General features: G+C 39.2%; 1 protein-coding gene across 8 annotated transcripts in view; it reads left to right on the top strand.

The window, feature by feature from the left end:
- Positions 1-17,659, top strand: part of atp8a1 (ATPase phospholipid transporting 8A1) — a 90,405-nt gene that overhangs the window by 55,245 nt on the left and 17,501 nt on the right. For 7 of the 8 annotated variants that reach the window (XM_017408255.3, XM_025004233.2, XM_017408259.3 and 4 more), the window contains 6 exons: positions 363-427; positions 3,952-4,124; positions 6,046-6,229; positions 8,142-8,252; positions 13,971-14,045; positions 15,275-15,397. In XM_017408255.3, the coding sequence (XP_017263744.1) occupies positions 363-427; positions 3,952-4,124; positions 6,046-6,229; positions 8,142-8,252; positions 13,971-14,045; positions 15,275-15,397 (731 nt within the window). The remainder of the gene's footprint in view (positions 1-362; positions 428-3,951; positions 4,125-6,045; positions 6,230-8,141; positions 8,253-13,970; positions 14,046-15,274; positions 15,398-17,659) is intronic. The other variant, XM_025004235.2, reaches the window with a different exon arrangement.

Below are 17,659 nucleotides of genomic sequence, written 5' to 3'. Positions count from 1 at the left end.
CAGAGTTGTAACTGCCTGTTAAAACAGGAAACTGACAAACTCTTGTAAACCAAACTCATTAGTCATGTTCTAAGACACTGACTCTTGTTGTTTACATTTTAATTGCTTCCTCTTAAACTGTTGTATTGCTTGTTTGATTTTGTCAACTTATTTTTGTTGTTTAATATATTTTTTTGTTTACTATAGATAACTTAAATGGGTTATTAAACCTTTTATTAACAAAACTTTTTATAAACCAGTAGGATTGACACTTTATTAAAGATATATATTCTAACCCATATGTTTAACTACTTGTGTTTTCAAGTCTAAAAAATACTTTAAAAATGCAGAATTTAATTTTGTTATGCTCTCTTCTATCTCAGGACATTCCTGCAAACTCCTAACAAAGAACATGGGCATGCTTGTGATCAATGAAGATAGTCTGGATGTAAGTAGAAAAGATTTTGCCACAAATGCTACAACTTTAATTCTTTACAGAAATAATATTCAACCAAAATATGTACACTTCACCTCTGTTTACCTTAATATTTAACCAAAACTATGTCTTTTTAAAATGTTTTGCACCAATCTGATCCAAAAAGTTTCAGTTCCTGCTGTAAAGATCTGTTGTTGCAGGATGTCAGGGAGCTAAAGAGAAAGCAATAAATTAGTTGTGTTTCTTTTTTAAAGTCATTAAGAGACACATGACATTTTTATTAATGTAAAAACAGAATTTATGCTCCAATTAGTGCTTCTAAATACCTGAAAACAAAAAAAACTTTGACAAAAGTTAATGTAATTTCCTAAATAAAACTCTGAATACTTTTGTCACAGGCATTTGAGTATCCTCGCGTAATCTCTCCAAAATAACTGTCTCGATTTTGAAAGGATAAAGCTACAGGGAGCCTTCCTCATGAACCCACCACACATCCTCAAATCCACGTTTAACATCGTTAAGACGCCCAACAGTGAAGTCTGTTAACCCCCCCGCAGGAGGGCCTTGTCTGTTGTTCCTGGGATTGAAAAGGGCAAGTCCCTGCAATTTCAGCAAGAAAGAGCCGAGCTCAGAAGCCGAAGCCAAGACTCCGCTGGGTTCGGTTTGTCAGACATGAAGAGGAAAATGCCACGAAGTGGTGGCCGGCAGGGCAGGCGGGTGTTTCTGGGTGATGACGGACGGCCTTCACTCTGTCAGGCGTTTGTTAAGCGTGATAAATGGAGCTGAGGTAGAATGTAGGGTCGGTGCATTCACGAAGCGCACAGACCAGCGCTTCGAAATGTCAGCTTCCATTCTCCTGTGGTTGAGCAGATGCTTACTTAAGGCAGTTTGTTAAAACTCAGGAAGAGAAAGCTCTCCGCCAACAGAGAGCCAGGCCGCAGCACGAGGAGGTCTGAAAGTACTGTGAATGAGGTTTATTGGTTTCCTTTTTTTTTTTTTTTGTTGCTGTTTGAAGATTGTAATCAAAGCAAAAACTTATATTTAGTTGGGGCTAAATTTTAGTAAACTTTCTCCAAAATAAATTGTTTGGAAATACTTTTTTTGTTTTAAAACATTTTGAGAGCAGAATAGTGTTTTGAATATTGAAATATTAATTGTTGCAGAGTGCAGGTTTAGCCAGATTTGTGTCATTATTCAAATTTCTACAGAAATTTACTTTCGAAATAAAGTTTTTGATTGAAACACTAAAACATTACCTGCTGGAGTGTATGTCTAAACACTTCTAACCAAGCTGAAACAATCTCTATTTGTGGACTTCCAAGTTGAGGACAGATGATGACATTACATCCATACAAATGACCAGATTCCACATCGTGAGTGTCACGTCCTGTTGGCTGCATCACTCAAGACCTATATCAACAATGGAGCTCAGTCTTTATGGGACGCTCTTGTGGATCTCTGAATGGACACCACATACCCGCTCCAAAAACCAAACAGTAGCTCATCACATAGGCTGAACTGGTGATTATAGCCATAACAAAGAGGCTTTAGGGGGAGACATGTAGCATTAGTGGTAAAATTCCTCAGTGCAAATAAGGAGGGAAATGAGCGTACTACTTGAGGAAATGGTAAACTCTGCTTATCGCACTTTTATAATGGATTGGTTGTGTTCTAAACAAAGTGAATTCTTTCTCATACTTAAGTTGTATACAGGAGCTCATTCATGCATTGTCATGGAGATGGAATCAGAAATGGCTCTGATAACTCAGCTGGAGTAGTTGCAGTTGAACGTAAATATCAGAACCTTTGGGCCCTCTGGCCTTAACACACATGCGTCTGTCCGCTGCTCATCTCCTCATGCTGTTTTACAGATCCCATCAGGGCCGGATAAGTCCTCACAGCTGCTCTCCGCTTGTATCCTCCTGCTCGCTTTCTCTCCTGTTAATCCATCATCTCTCTCCGTGCGTGTCTCTCACTCTCCGGCTCTCGCTTTGTGAAACTCAAAGCCCCTCTCTCCAAATATTTCCCTTAAGCTGAGGTTTCAGAGTTTTGTTATGCCAAGCGAAAGTTGCACGGTCCCCACGGTACAATCTGAATGCTTTGACATATCTGACCTCCACGCCAGGCCAGACCCCTTCCTCCTCCGTTTCTGGTAATAGCCACCATTTTTTAAACTATTTCAGCTGTTTGAGCATCTGCTGAGCACTTTATGTTAAACACGTTCAGTTTCATCTTTACGTTTGACCTGCCTGATTGCTATAAAAGCTAGTATTTATATATGTTTACTTAAAACATTTAGACTTTAGTACATATATACTGCAATATTACAAAAACAGTTTTTTTTTAAATGGTTAATTTATGCTAATCATGTTATTTATTGTGCTATACCAATTTATTTGTGATTACTGTAGTGTTTTTAAGATAAAACGGTGTTGTTCAAATCCTAGTTTTTATGTGCTGATGACTTCACCATATGTGGAGAGGACAGAACGCTGAAAACAGTAATGGTCTTAGCCCTGCGTCCATTCAGACACCACAGTGGGACAGTTGGGCTTCTTGTCAGTCTTGTATTTATATCTTTTCATTGTCTCTCATCATCACGGTCGGATATAGTGTAAGGAAAACAGAATCTGTCCACAGAACTGATCAGTGTTAATGTCTCAGAGTCTGAGTGGAATATATCTGAAAATCATAATAAACATGTAAAATATCACGAGCAGCTGCTCTGCAGCAGTTTGAGATTAGTTAACAGATTTGTCTATTTTATGAATGAATAATGACTGGAACACTTATTAAGTTTGTCCTTTTAGACACAAGATTAATTATATAATAAAACTGTGCTTTCAGTGCACACTTGAACCCTCATTTTACCCGCCACATTTCTGGAGCTCAGAAGTTTGAACAAGGCCTGAAACACCTCATGATGAAAGTCACATTATCATTTGTAAACAGCGTGATGACATGAGTTCACGGAGCTCCTAAAAGCACTTACAGTACAGCAGGAAAATAATCCAAAACACAAGATAATCAATATCCAGAGTTTATTCTCAATGTAAAAGTGTTTAAATGTCTTTTAATGGACATATCAGTTATAGTTTGGTAAAATGCTGAAATAATAAAAATGATAGAGAATCAATTAAGTCTAACACCTCTGAATGGAAGATCTTGTTCTACATTATTGCGAGGATAATACAGTTACTTTGTGTGAAGTGCTATGATGCATAATATATTGACAAAAACAGTAAATCCAATATTTGTACCCATTTGAACATTAATAGAGTACACAACAGATACTTTTTTGTGTACATTCTGCCTCAAGAGCCATTTGTGAATGACATCAAAACATGACAAAAATGTTAAGACTACAGAAAATCTTTTTAACTCAGAAACCTCCAACGGGAACAAAAGGAAATCTTTGAAATGTTGGGACAGAAATGTTTGCTCATTTCCTTCAAAAACACCAACATTAAGGCTCGACATACAAGTCACTGAATGCAACCAATATTTTTTATTTTTTCTGTTGTTTCTTCATACAGTCAACAAGGGAAACACTTAGCCACCACTGTGGAATGCTGGGAGATGCCATTTACAAAGAAAACGACTTTGCTTTAATTATTGATGGAAAGAGTCTTAAATATGCTCTGACGTTCGGAGTGCGCCAGTACTTCCTGGATCTCGCTTTGTCCTGTAAAGCCGTCATATGCTGCAGGTAAGATTTACCCCTCGAGCAGTAAAATAAACCTGATACAGAAAGAAGGAGGATGGAACATTCAAATAGGGCGGCAACTACTAATAGTTTAACACCATTAAAGTCTTAGTAAAAAGTCAAATAATTCCTATTACCCAACACTGATCCTTATGTCCTCAAATGTGAAATATTTGTTTAAAACATATCACTTATTTGACACAAAGGTTAATTCTTTTTATTGAAACCTTTTAAAAAGTACGACACTAATAAATTAAAATGGTGACCTGCTGAGGCCACATAAATAACAGGAAGTGCTTCAGGATTCGAGTGACCCTGACGGCGTATAAGGCCTGAACTCAACACCATGTTGTCACAACTGCAAACCTTTACGTGCCACACTGTTACTGTGTACCTAATGTCAATTTTTACATTTATTCCCCCCCTTACCTCCACCTGCCTGAGCCTGGAGCGCGCTCTGTGGCCAAGATGATACACCAGGGGAATGAATGAGGCCTCTTAAACCTCAGAATGTAAACATTAAGAGTTTGGCTCTAAAAGACAGACCTGCAGTTTCCAACATTATCGTCAGAGAGTTGGTGCACAAAGAGAAAGCTCTGGTGTTTTACTAACACCTGCAGGCTTTGCTGGGAGGCATGAGGTTCATGATAAGTCCTGTAAATAAGGTGGTCATTTCCAACTTTTAGTGTTTTTTTTTGTTTTGTTTTTTTTTTTGTGACGTAAATATGAAAAAATAGAGAAAGTTTTTGAGACTGACTTTCAGAAATCAGCCCTTAAATTTTAAAGTAGTAGCTGAAATCTTTAAAATGAACTCAATTAATTCTAAAAGCAAATATAAAATACATGAAAGTCATTGCTGAATCATCAATGGAAGACACTTAAAATAAAACTAGCATTTCTAAAGAAAAGTATTTTGTCCCTTGCCTTGTATGGCAAAGATTAAAATTTTAGATTTTACATGATCTGTTAGCCTTCAGAGTACGTGTTGAGGATGACTCCCAGCTACCACCACTCAAAGATTCAGTTCAGTATCTGTAAAATCGACAGAGTTACAGCCATTTTTGTTTTTGCTAAGGTTGATTTGATGAGGGAATCGTCTTTAATAATATATTAAGTTGTAGATGAACATGTTCTGAGAGTTTCATTAAAATTTGTCCACTGGTTCATGAGATATTTTGCTAACAGACAGAAGTAAAAACAGACAGAATATGATTATGTGCCAGTAAATATATAAAGTGCTGTAACTGACTATAAGTTGAAGGAATCTGTGCATACAGGACAACATAAGCTAAACCGGATAATTATGGAAATCTACTTTTCCTTGATTTTAACCTAAAAACAACATTATATACACTTTGACTCATTTCTCTTGGAGAGCGGTCAAAGAACACGAAAACTTCCAATGGGTGGAGTAAATACTTTTTATGGGAGCTGGAGACAGATGTGGTTTCGTGCAGTGTCAGCAGCTGGCTGGCCTGGCACGAAGGCGCTCCAGTGGAAAGGTGTAACGCTCCCTCCTCACACCCTCGTGTTTCTCACACACATTTATTCATCTCATCCAGCCAGCAGCAGGTAATAACTGTCTGAGCACCAAGATAAGAAAGAACTTGTGATTTTAGACCAAACCTGAACATTTCGGAATTCATATTAGTTTTCGGCACACATCAATAATCATGTCTAACTGTCAGAACGTGGACTTTAAAGACTGCACTATCACCCTCCTTTGTAGAGATAGAGTTTATAGAACGGAATCACATCTGGAGGCTCAGATAGTGATGAATATGAGCTCATGTGATACAATTCCCCCCAGTGTTATAAAATAGTAATTTAATTATTCTGATTTTGAAATCTACTTTTAGAGATTTTAAGCTCTAGTTTGTAACGTTGATTACTTGACTTACTTGTCTTTTTGCTCTTTTTCTAGAGTTTCTCCTCTTCAGAAGTCCGAAGTGGTTGAGATGGTAAAGAAACAAGTGAAGGTGATCACCCTGGCCATCGGTGACGGTGCTAACGACGTGGGAATGATCCAGACGGCTCATGTCGGTGTGGGAATCTCAGGCAACGAGGGTTTGCAGGCAGCGAACTCCTCTGATTACTCTGTTGCTCAGGTGAGCAGGAAGAAAGTGGGGAAGAACCACCAGCACAATAAAGAGCTTCGCATATCTTGGTGATAAGCAAACCCATTTATAGTCACAGACAGGCAGAGAAAAAGTAAATTAACAGATGACACTGTTTGACCTAAATAATGTGAAATTAATAATTAAACGTGCTAAAACAGTGATAAGAACCCAGGCATACTTGAGCAGAAACAGAACTACAAACCAGATTATGACACTTTAACAATTAAAAACAGAAGAGATCAGAGTATGTTTACGTTGAAGCTGCATGGTTATTCGTTGGTTTAGCAGCGCTGTTACTAATTGCCATTCCTGCCACTGCCTTCTCATATAATATGTGTAAGTGATAGGTTTGCACATTGTTCCAAGTAACAATGGGGCCATATGTCTGAAAGGGCTTTAGCTTTTACAGTCAAGTACTAACACCTGTAAAACAAGCGTCTGGTGACACCTAATTCCCAACATAACTCTGCAGAAACGGTTTCTGGCTAAATGCTACTTTAAAAGCAATGCTACACATCCTGGTTACCAGTTTGTTTGAAACTCTGCATCGAAATGGGATACGTGGAAACAACAAAGTCCATTGAGTTTCAGTGTCACGGCTCCGTTAGACAGTGAAGGCTCGGTGCATCATGTTTCTTTTAAAGCTAAAGGGCGTCAGAGTTTGGGCAACAAACAGCCCACTTTCTGCACTTCAGTGTACAATTACTATTCAAGACAAGTGAATGCATCTGAAGTGTGTCCTTTAATCCATCTAGAGTGTGTTTGTCCTTCGATACCAGGTGGTCTCATAATGTCTTTAGGTTGGGTCCCTGCTTCAAATTAAATTTCACCTCCAGACTGTAACTGTAATTTGCTGACTGCAAACTGAAATCAGTCTTGGGAAATTGCATAACTTGTTTTTCCTATTCCTGTACATGAATTATGATAATGTCCCAGAGCATCAGATGTTCCTCTTGCTGCTGTAGATTTCTAGGTGGTTTGTTTCCACAATGGTCTACTTGAAGAACTCTGAGTTATCTGTCTCAGTAAGTGTAGCGTTGAGGGGTTTTGGGTCGAGGCACCTCTGCTGTCCGTCTGTCATCAGCTGAGCTCTGTTCTAACTGATGTTTGATCCAGCAAGGGAGGTCACACAAACCGAGGCCCACCTCTGAGCTTTTATTTCAACAAAGACTTCTCTGATGATGCTGAAAGATGGGCGCACCCTCAAATAAACAAACTCGTGTTACTCAAAAACAAATTAGGTCAAACTCTTCTCCTCCTACCTGCCATCAGTTTTATAAACTTAAATCCTTCGCCAAACACTTTATTTCTTTGCTTTCTACATCCTCACCACAACAACCTATGCAGAGAGAAGCAGAAATGGACTGCATCTTGCTCGTAACAATGTGAATACCTCGTTTTGAAGTTCGGATTGAAGGACAGTCATAGTTTTAAACACGTATCATTTGACATGTTTGTAAGAAGATATGAGGCTGCAGTGTTATCGCACTGATCAGCCAGAAATTTGCGCTGAATTTAAAAGTTCACCATAAACTCTAAATAATAATATAATTATGAAGCATTTATTTACCATTCCCAGTCTTAGGAGACCCGTACCCCCCATACGAACCCCTCTAATTGCAGCAGCTTAGAGCTCGGCCTTACAGACTGTAAGTGGACCTTTCTGGAATGTGTTTGTGAAAGTGTATTTGGCCAAAATGCCTCATCAGTCCTTCAGTTTTCAGTTGAAAAATGACAAAACACTTTCTTTAATGTTGAAGCTCTTCAAGCTGTTTTAGAATTCCAGACGTGATGTGTAATTATGAAGAACCATTAGACTTGTAGTGTACTCGGACTCCTGCTCTTCATTCATCATGTTGTTGCCCTCCATTTACTCCCTCCCTGCCTCCCTGCCTCGCAGTTCAAATACTTGAAGAATCTGCTGCTCGTCCACGGAGCCTGGAATTACAACCGTGTAGCCAAGTGCATCCTGTACTGTTTCTACAAGAACATTGTTCTCTACATCATTGAGGTGAGTTCTGCTTAGTGTCTTTGAAGACTGAAAGCAGAATCAAATAAAGAGCAATGAGTTTGATGAGCAGCCAGTTTGTTCTGTTGTTTGGTGAGTTTTGACATTTATGGACACAATGAACACAAATGAATACATTCACGGACTTAGACACTCAATATTTTGGAAAGAAATCTTTATATCACTAACAAAAAGTTTGTTTTTAGGAAGGTTTTCCCAATTTTTTAATCAACTTTTTTATTCGACTCCATTTTGTACATATAATAATTGGCAGTTAAAAACATTTATTTCCCTTTCATTCCCTTCTTGTCAAATAGTTTTCTTGCACTTTGCTTTTTTAAATATTTTAATGATATGATTTGTCATATTCCAACTCTTTCAGATGAACCAAATGTGGTTCTATAAGAACGTTTCACCTCATCCCCGTGAGAATGTGCAGTTCACTCAGTCACACAGCCGTGTTGTCAGTGACTGAGGTTTATATAGTTTTACACACGTTAATCCCAGCACATGTTTGTTGGTGTAGGGTGGGTTTGATGTTATCTGACAGAAACCAGAGCGAGTACAGATAGCTGCTTCAGAGGGATCACCAGGAATGACCCGGCAGGCTAAGTACTTCCTATCAGCAGCAGCTTCATCACTGTCAGTGCCCGCAGGTCTTCATCCATCTTTCCACTGATTTCTTGGATGAAAGTAGCAACCTTGGCTTTAAACTCCGACACTGCTGAGAGTTTGTCTTCCATCACAAACCAGAGATCTATACAACAAACCAGGATTTAGGGCTTAGCATAAGTACAGGTTTACCAATGTTTTTTTTTGTTGTCTTGAAGGTGGTTGACCTCTGACCTAGTTACATCATTATGATAATTTATTTACTGAACCTAAACCTACGAGTTAGAGACGCTCTAAACACTGAAGCTGACTATCCTCTTTAGGGGAAATATTGAATGGAGATGCTTTGAACCACTTATCTTTAACAGTTTTTATGAAAGCTGTAAACGTTGTACTCTTTAAATGTGTAGACTTTGCTTCTATTGTTGGAAATTTTTAAAATCACTGAAGTATATATATTTTTTTCTTTTCCTTCACACTTGTGCACCAGTTTCAGACTGTATATTTTCTTAAACTCCCCCTACAGAAAGCTTTCTCTTCAGACGTTTGTGATGCATTTAGGTTATATTCTTCGTTTTAATCTCTCATATTAAATTTAGCTTTGAGTGTATTTATTTTTCTGTTTATTCTTGGAAATTAATTGTTTTAGTTTATATTGCTGACTTGTTCCAACGCTGTTAGCTTTTGTCAATTTTCTTATCTCTTGAGTCTGAAAACTCGAGTTGACAGAGTTGATCAACAGGTTTGTTAGACTAATAAATGTGATCTTAATTGCTAGGATAACAACACATACTCTGAGTATAATGGATGTGCTTTACCATACATGTCCCGGGAGGTTTTATTGGAGAAACAGAACTGTGTTACAAAGTTAGAATGTGCTCCTTGTTGAACATTACAACCAGAGCAAAGCTTTTGTGCTGCTGAGATTTAGTCAGTAGTAAAACTCATCCTCGGTTTTTCTGTGTCCTTGAATTCAACACACTGCTTAAATGAAACCCAAGCAAGACAGATAAGAGCAAAGGAACAAAAAGAAAAGACATGATTTACACTTTGTCTCGTTTCCATGAGCGAAGCCAGTGGCAATCAACATAATCTGTTCCTGAAATTTGAGTCCTGTAACATTTTCTTTTGTTCATCTGTTTCTGTGACACTTGACCTCTGCTGCCTTTTTTAAATCCTCATTCTAGTTTATGTGCCATGAAAATTCAGCCGGCTACCCTCAGCATTCCAGTGTGTCTGCTTCTGCTTATTCTTACATACATATATATATATATATATATATATATATATATATATATATATATATATATATATATTATAAAATGTCTTTTTTTCTCCAGGCTGAAACCACACTTATGAATCTATTACACTTGTTCCGTCATGCTGCCCTTTTTTCAGATCAGGTTAAATACAAGTTATACACACAGATCTAGAATAACATTTAATTTTCAGCTAATTTGATTATCTGATGACAGCACCATTGCATTTATGAAAATGTTACATTTTAATGTTAAAGATAAAAAAAAATTCCCACCCTTCTAAACGTATACATTTCAGACAATAAAAACCCATTTAATCTTATTTTTGCTCTTCGTCTTTTATGTCAGTACTGAATTTACCTCAGCACTCGCAGAGCCTATAATCAAATCAAAACCTGTGCAGGGTTTTGTATCCAGCTACAGCTGCTTTTTGAAACTCACCGGCTCTCTTGTCAAAGGTCTTTTACAAAAACTGGAACATAACATCTATAGTTCCAGCACACCTTTTGTTGCCCTCTAAAGGCCCAAGTCCCCTCCCCTCATGCTGTGCTCCTTAAGGGGACTGAAGTAGATAATAGAGCATTTCTTGACTGTTTCACTGCCTCAGTATTTCAAATGTTCCCGTTGTGTAAGACCCTGACATATAACACACTGGCAGCCTCGGGGTTTGAGTAAAAGCTGCGTTTGTTGCCTTAATAGGTTTACATTTGAGCTCCCGTGTTTTTTCTCTTCGACTTTCAGACTAACTCTCAAGGAGAGAATCGGGGATGTTGACGGGAATTTTAACTTTTTGTTCGCAGCGTCATTGTCCGGTACAGTGAGTGTGGCAATTTGAATGCCAGGGCTGGGAGACTGGGTTCTTAGGCCCCTTTTCATCTCGCTCTCTTTCCTTTGGGTCTTTGATTCCCCATAAAAGACACAGAGCAGGAGGTTAGGGACCCTTTTGCTATTGTGGAAGATTTAAATGGGAGTTCAACTTAGTTTGAAACTCTTGGATCATCTGAGGCTTTTCTGAGAGTCATTAATAGTTAATTATTGATAAGTAAGAATGTAAGACTAGAACTTTATTCAGCGATTGGCAGGTGCAACCACTTTATAGTTTTAAAGTGTTTAAGGATTGTCATATTTGACACATGACTTTATATATTAATTGAAAATTGAAAGAATTTTAAACATGTGGCCCAGTTTTTTTTAGTGGACTTCAGGCTTTAATTCAGAATGTTGACTTTGCTAGATTTCACAACTGACTAAGGAATAGTGGTAAAAAAGAGCTGAATTCAGCCACATTAAGGCTAAGAAACGTTTCTAAAAGAAGCCATAGCAACTAAATTCAAATGAACGATCTTTGTGGCCACGCGGTTGATTGACATATTGCTGGGTGCTTCATAGTGGAGTGATGGACAAGTGGCATTTATGAGGCAATTACATGAAAGCTCATTGAGTCGAGCTTTGCGTATTTGGAGACCGCTCGGAAAAAGAGAGCAAAGCTTGCCGACCAGTTTCACTGAATTAATCCACAGAGGCCGAGACTGGTATTGTAAGAAAACCTCTCTTTATAGCTTCACATATTTCCAGCATATTTATCAGCTCCTTTATTTATTCAACATTGCTAGCTTTGTGTTCAAATTCTAACCTTAAGAATATCAGGACTCACACTGCTGGGGACAGACATCCTTCCCACCCCCACCTCCCAGCCAATATTTCTACACAAGGCCGCAGCGCTGTGCAGCAGCCTTGGAATCTGTGATTTCTCATTTGCTGATGAATATGCAAGTCTTCTTACCCGCTTGCCCCTGCCCAATCCTCCCCTTTATTGTAGCTCCCACTCTGCTCCATCGCTGTTTTCACGATGTGCAGCGAGGGAAAGAGGCCAGCCACACCCCTCCACTGAGTGGCACTCAATGAGGAGAAGAAAAGGGGAAGTAAAATCCTGCCTGGTACTTCCCCTAATGAGCAAATCAATGCATCTGTCCCTCAAGAGATGGAGAGAGTGAAAAAGAGGGAGAAGCTTTTGGGACTTTGACGACTAGGCCAAAATACTTGCACAGAAGCAGTTACCACACTCTATGAATGGGAGCCTTTTTTAACTTAGCACAACAATGTATCAGCCCAAAGGCTCTTATTGAGCAGAGCAGTAATTAATTCAGCAGTTTGACCTACCCACTAGCCTCTCGTTAGCATTGCTTGAGCCATGCTAATAGTTGAACCTGCCTCATGACTTGAGCTCCATCCATACATAACCCATAGCAACGGCATCTGAATGCATTCCTAAACAAGCCAAGATCCAAACATCTGAGACCGTTGTGGTGCTGTGAGTCGATGTCTTTGCATTCAGAGCAACATGGTCCCATATTCAGCTGAACATCCCTCCCTCCTGTTAAAGAAATAAATCATAGGAGAGTGCACCTGAGTGTGGCCTGGGATCTGTGTTAGTTGGGTGTGGCAGGGTCTGGGCATACATACAAAAAGATGGGCTTCATCTGCTGCCCCCCATCATTTGTTTTAATGCATGCGCTGACACAATGCAGTGAGACAGACCAGTGTGCAGACTGGTATTGGTTGTGCAGACAGTGGCAGCAGCGGGTGGGGCCGTCAAACAGCCTTTGTCCCCATCTGAAAATTTGTAGCAGTTCATCCCTTCATAATGACGTTAAATGAAGCGAGGAAATTCTTGGTAGGCCATGGCCAAAAACACAGCTCCCCTTATGTTCTCTTGACTGTTTTGGCATGAGCAAAAAGCCTGTTCTGGATCACAAATTGTCAAAGTGCAACACTGCGAGGTGCACATTCTGATTCAAATTGGAAAAGTTTTCAGTTTTTGCAGTCAGTTCTACTTCTAAATGTCTCAGATCGATGATCTTTGCAACAATAAATATTTTTAAAGGCTATGTTGCTTCTGTTCTATGTTCAGTACCTTATTTTGTGTTCAGGTAAATATAAGCCATTAAGCCAGAGTGATGAGTCACTTTTCCACACAGCAGATGGTTTACATTACTTTTACCTCTATTTCCAAACATAAAGTCAGTCAAAGTCTTTCTTATTGAGCTTACCTAAGTGACGTTGGCCGTGGAACTAACCTCATCTGTCTTTCACATATCATCAGGTGGAGCAAAGTGAAAAATACCAGAATGTGATTTACTGTGATAAATACAATAGACAGTTTGCAATGTGAAGTTGGAAGTCTGAGAGGCTTTACAACGTTTTGTCATTTTTTCCCTCATGGATCTGATTTTGGCCCCTCTCACTTCCTTGAATTTAAAATGTTGCCACAGTCTAATTACACGTTGATTACAGGTCACCACTTTGAACCAAACTAAACCACATCAGTTTAAGAACTGTGACAGGAAACATTCAGTTTTGTTCAGCTGAATTCCTTAAACAGTCCTCACCAGAGGATGCAGCACCTTTAAAGCAGTTCAGAGTATATATACCAGCTGGATCCGTCCTGTTTTTGAGTCATACACATAATGTGATGCATCCTGCTGCCTTTGAGTTCTGGCAACAAATAAACGAACAATAAAGAATGTGGTATGTTCTGTTAACGCAACAACCTTATCTCAAATCTAACACCAGTTATCACTAATCCGACCTGTAACTATATTTGAAAGAGCATTTTGTGGCATTTTGTGTTGTTTCACCATCTTGTTTCAGAGAGGCCTCCACTGAAGTGGTTCACTGATTCAAATTACAGCATTAGAACTACTTGTCATTATAGTTATAAAATAATGAAGTACTTAAAATTAAAATGATTATGAGTTTGGTATTTGAGTTCCAACTGCTATTATTCCACTGCCCTGACTCTTGACGTGTGATTTTTTATTTTTTATTTTTTATTTTTTGTCTTCCTCAGATCTGGTTTGCATTCGTCAATGGCTTCTCTGGACAGATTCTGTTTGAACGATGGTGTATCGGCTTGTATAATGTGGTGAGTGTTGATATTTGTGCTGTAAAAATTCCACTTTACTCTTCTACTCAGTTACCTTTTCGACTCAGAGCTGATTACCTGTAGTACCTTAAAACTAATCTGTTTTGCACCAGTATGGCATTTACATTGTGAACATTGTCTTCGTTATTTATGACCAGATGTCAAGTCCCCACTCCCTCTGTGGCCTAAGCTATGTGCTGAATGTGGAAGAACAACAGCTTTGCTTGCACCACAGAGTGTAGTTAGTAAAACCAGCTACATTTGGATGTTCAAACGATTAGGAAGACTGGAGCAACAAGTGAGCTGGCTGCTAATTTTGGGAGTCCCGCAGGGCAGTCTAACGGGACTGCTCCTAATGAACTCATATTTCATAACTGTCGTAAATTAAACAGGCAAGAAAGAAATGTGCACGTTGTACGGCAGTGAGTTCATACTCAAACTTTGAATTGGAAAGAGTTCCAATCTGTCAATAAAAATGGTTGGAAGCAATTTATTGGATGAACTGTCAATCCAGACAAATACCTCCTGTTTTATCAGTTACATAATAAACCACAACCCAGATAATGAGTGTGATACTGGGGGGTGAAAAGAGAATTTCAGTCTCTTTTTAATAATTCCCCAAACTGGGGGAATTCCTTTGGCTCAGTGGGAGTTTGTTGGAGGCAGTGGTCTGAATCCGCCCCTCTATAGAGATCTTCCTGGGCTTGGCTGTGAATAAGAAAGGAGCCCAATGGAGCATGTCCTGTTGGCCCATTGGTCCTGCAAACTGAGGCCTGCTGCCTCCCACTCCAGATGGGCCTGTGGGGATCTCACACCAACCAGCCCCTCAGTCACACAATACCAGCACTCCTCTCCCAGCAGCTGCTATATAGAACATTACACCATCTCTAAGAAATTACACTTAAATACTAGCTTCTTGGTCCAGAACATTCCAGATGTTCATTGGACGTAGGTTTTACATATGAACAGACTAAGAGCATGACGAATCAAAATAAGAAACCCCAAAAGGTTTAAGGTCAGTGGTCTTCAATAACTGAACTTAAGTGTGCTGCAAGTAGAGAATAGAGTGCAACAAAGTGTTTTAAAAGTTAACCGTATGGAGGTGATGGGAATGACACGAGACAAGCATCTGCTGTTTCAATTAGAACATTTGTAGCTTTGCCTAAAATTGTCAGATTTTATCTCAATGATTGTTGTGTTTTTGTGCTTTTTTTTCCCCTCTAATGTAGCTCTTCACCGCTTTACCGCCTCTCACTTTGGGGATATTTGAGCGCTCCTGTAGGAAAGAAAATATGCTGAAGTACCCAGAGCTCTACAAAACCTCCCAGAATGCAATGGGTTTTAATACCAAGGTAATCTTTGTTGGTCATGAGCTCTCTCTTTTGTTTTTTCTTCATCTGCATAAAATCACATTTAAACAGAATATTGTTGGTGCAGATTTTTGTTTTAGTTTTTAATTTTTTTGGAAATATTTACAATTTAACCAATGCAAATTTATTAATTTAAAATGATTTTATTCTGCATAAGCAAATGCTTCACTAGTTGAATAAAAGGGTAAAAATCCAGCTCTTTTAAACAGCTACTTTAACGTTAGTGACAGGAGAACTTCCTTTTGTTGCCGTGAGGGATTTATCTGCCGTTTCAGCGACCTGGCAGCTGGAGTTAGTGGGTCCCCCCTCATGGTCTGGCTTGGCCCAGTTTGGTCTAATCTGGCAGGTTTTTGGGGGGCTGTCTGTTAGCTTTCCCCTGCTGGTAATGAAGTCGTCTCCTCCTTCCTCCTTGCTGAGCCGCGGACTCCTGGACCCTCCTCACAGGCGTGGTGACCTGGTTAGCACCACTTGGAGGTGGATTAAAGGCGGATTGGCCATGGTGGTCAGGGGCAGGAAAGGTCAGATGGGTTTGGGGATGCAGCAGAAAGAATGAGCAAAAAGGGAATGAAGAGCATCCTGTCATTTTGTGACAGAATTTGTTGTGGAAAATTGAACAATTTGTTTAAGGAAAAGGAGTCGTTTGTTCTGAGGCCAAGGCTATCAGATCACATTAAAGCCAGACGGGATTTGACAGCACGTTCCCAGTCAGGCTTCACCCCCAGAGTTCTGACCAAAAAACTCCTCTTTGGTTTTAAAATTAAAGTAAAAGTAAATCAGATTTTATTGGGCTTTAGGGGACAGTTAAAAGTAGCAGGGCAACTCTTCCACACTTTAAAAAAAAACAAGAAGTCTTTAAAAAAAATCCAAATAGCTGTATTAACAACTAAAAATGATCTAACATTGTCACATTTTTTAAAATTAAATTATATTTAGAAACCAAAATTATTTTAAGAGTCTGAATTTGTATGTAAAATACAAAAAATATTGTTGATCAATTGTTTGGTAGTTTGGTCAAAAATGAGTTTCAAGAAATAAAGCCTTCTGCACAAACACTTATTATAAGTTTTGTAAGACATAAAGCTACATTGTTCATTTTATTTACAATAATTACTTTGTAGAATAAAGCTGAATGACCACGCTTCTTAAATTTTATATGAATTCGGCTGTACGGAGGATTCTTCCTTCATTAACTTTTTAGGTTATTTCATTAATTATTATTATTGTTTCTGTCTAAGAAGGATCACAGAATTATTTGTCTGATAGTTAGAAGCATATGAACCTCCGTTTTGTTTGGGCCATATTTTCCAAGACCCATAAATGATGACTCGGGCAGGTCAGCAAGTTGTTTTTGCTGGCTTGTCCCCTCTTTTCCCGAGATATTTTCCTTGCAGCTGGCCCGAGGCGAGGCGAGAAAATCCAGCAGGAATTTGGCCCCTGGAAACCTGTCTTTCTGCACCCCCCGGCCCTTTTGTACACAACAGATACTGTCTTTGTGAATTAAAGCTGTTTGTGTTGAGGTACAAGCAGGAAGAGGCCCGGGGTGTTATAGACTCGAGGCGGGGGGTTCAGCTTTGTCTCTCATTCACTTTTAATTACATATTCAGCACACTTCAGTCCCCACAATAAACACTCCACTTATCCAGCCTTAATAATAACTGCAGCCTAACGACAACTATCACCCCTTACACAACTCTACTGCTTCTCTTAAGCTCTTTTTCCCCCTCTTCTTACCTCACCCGTTCATAAAGGAATGGAAAGGAGAGGGCAGCTCTGGAAATATTTGGCTCCATATTAATTACTGGCTTTCATGTCTTGCTTTTTTTGGCAATTATGGCTTTCACAAAGGGCCAAATCTTCACAGGACAGAGCAGGCATTCATTCAGAGTGGATCCTACGCAACTTATAGGGGAAACAAGAAAAAGAGATACCCAGATGGGTTAAGGGCTGAAATAAAGCATCCCACTGTGACAAATTATTACAAACTTTTTAAAAACGTCATTAGCGCTCATGATTGCGGAGAGGAAGCTGGGACTTGTTTGCCCTCCCTGCAGAGTTTAGGATAAAAGCTGACAGAGAGCTGAGCTTGTCAGCGTGAGACTAATTGGCATAAATGTGATTGTTACATTTTTTTAATACATGTTTGACCACAGAGCTCAAGGACTGGGGGTTTGCTCCCCGCTCTGTGTATTGGAGTTTGTGTACACAGTGAGAGGGTGAGGTAATCCAGGGTGGGGGTGGCTGCCA

Source organism: Kryptolebias marmoratus, linkage group LG9, assembly GCF_001649575.2.
Source record: "Kryptolebias marmoratus isolate JLee-2015 linkage group LG9, ASM164957v2, whole genome shotgun sequence".
Lineage (NCBI taxonomy): Eukaryota > Metazoa > Chordata > Actinopteri > Cyprinodontiformes > Rivulidae > Kryptolebias > Kryptolebias marmoratus.
The sequence above is the reverse complement of the archived record's forward strand: the minus strand, read 5'-3'. Positions and strand labels throughout refer to the sequence as shown.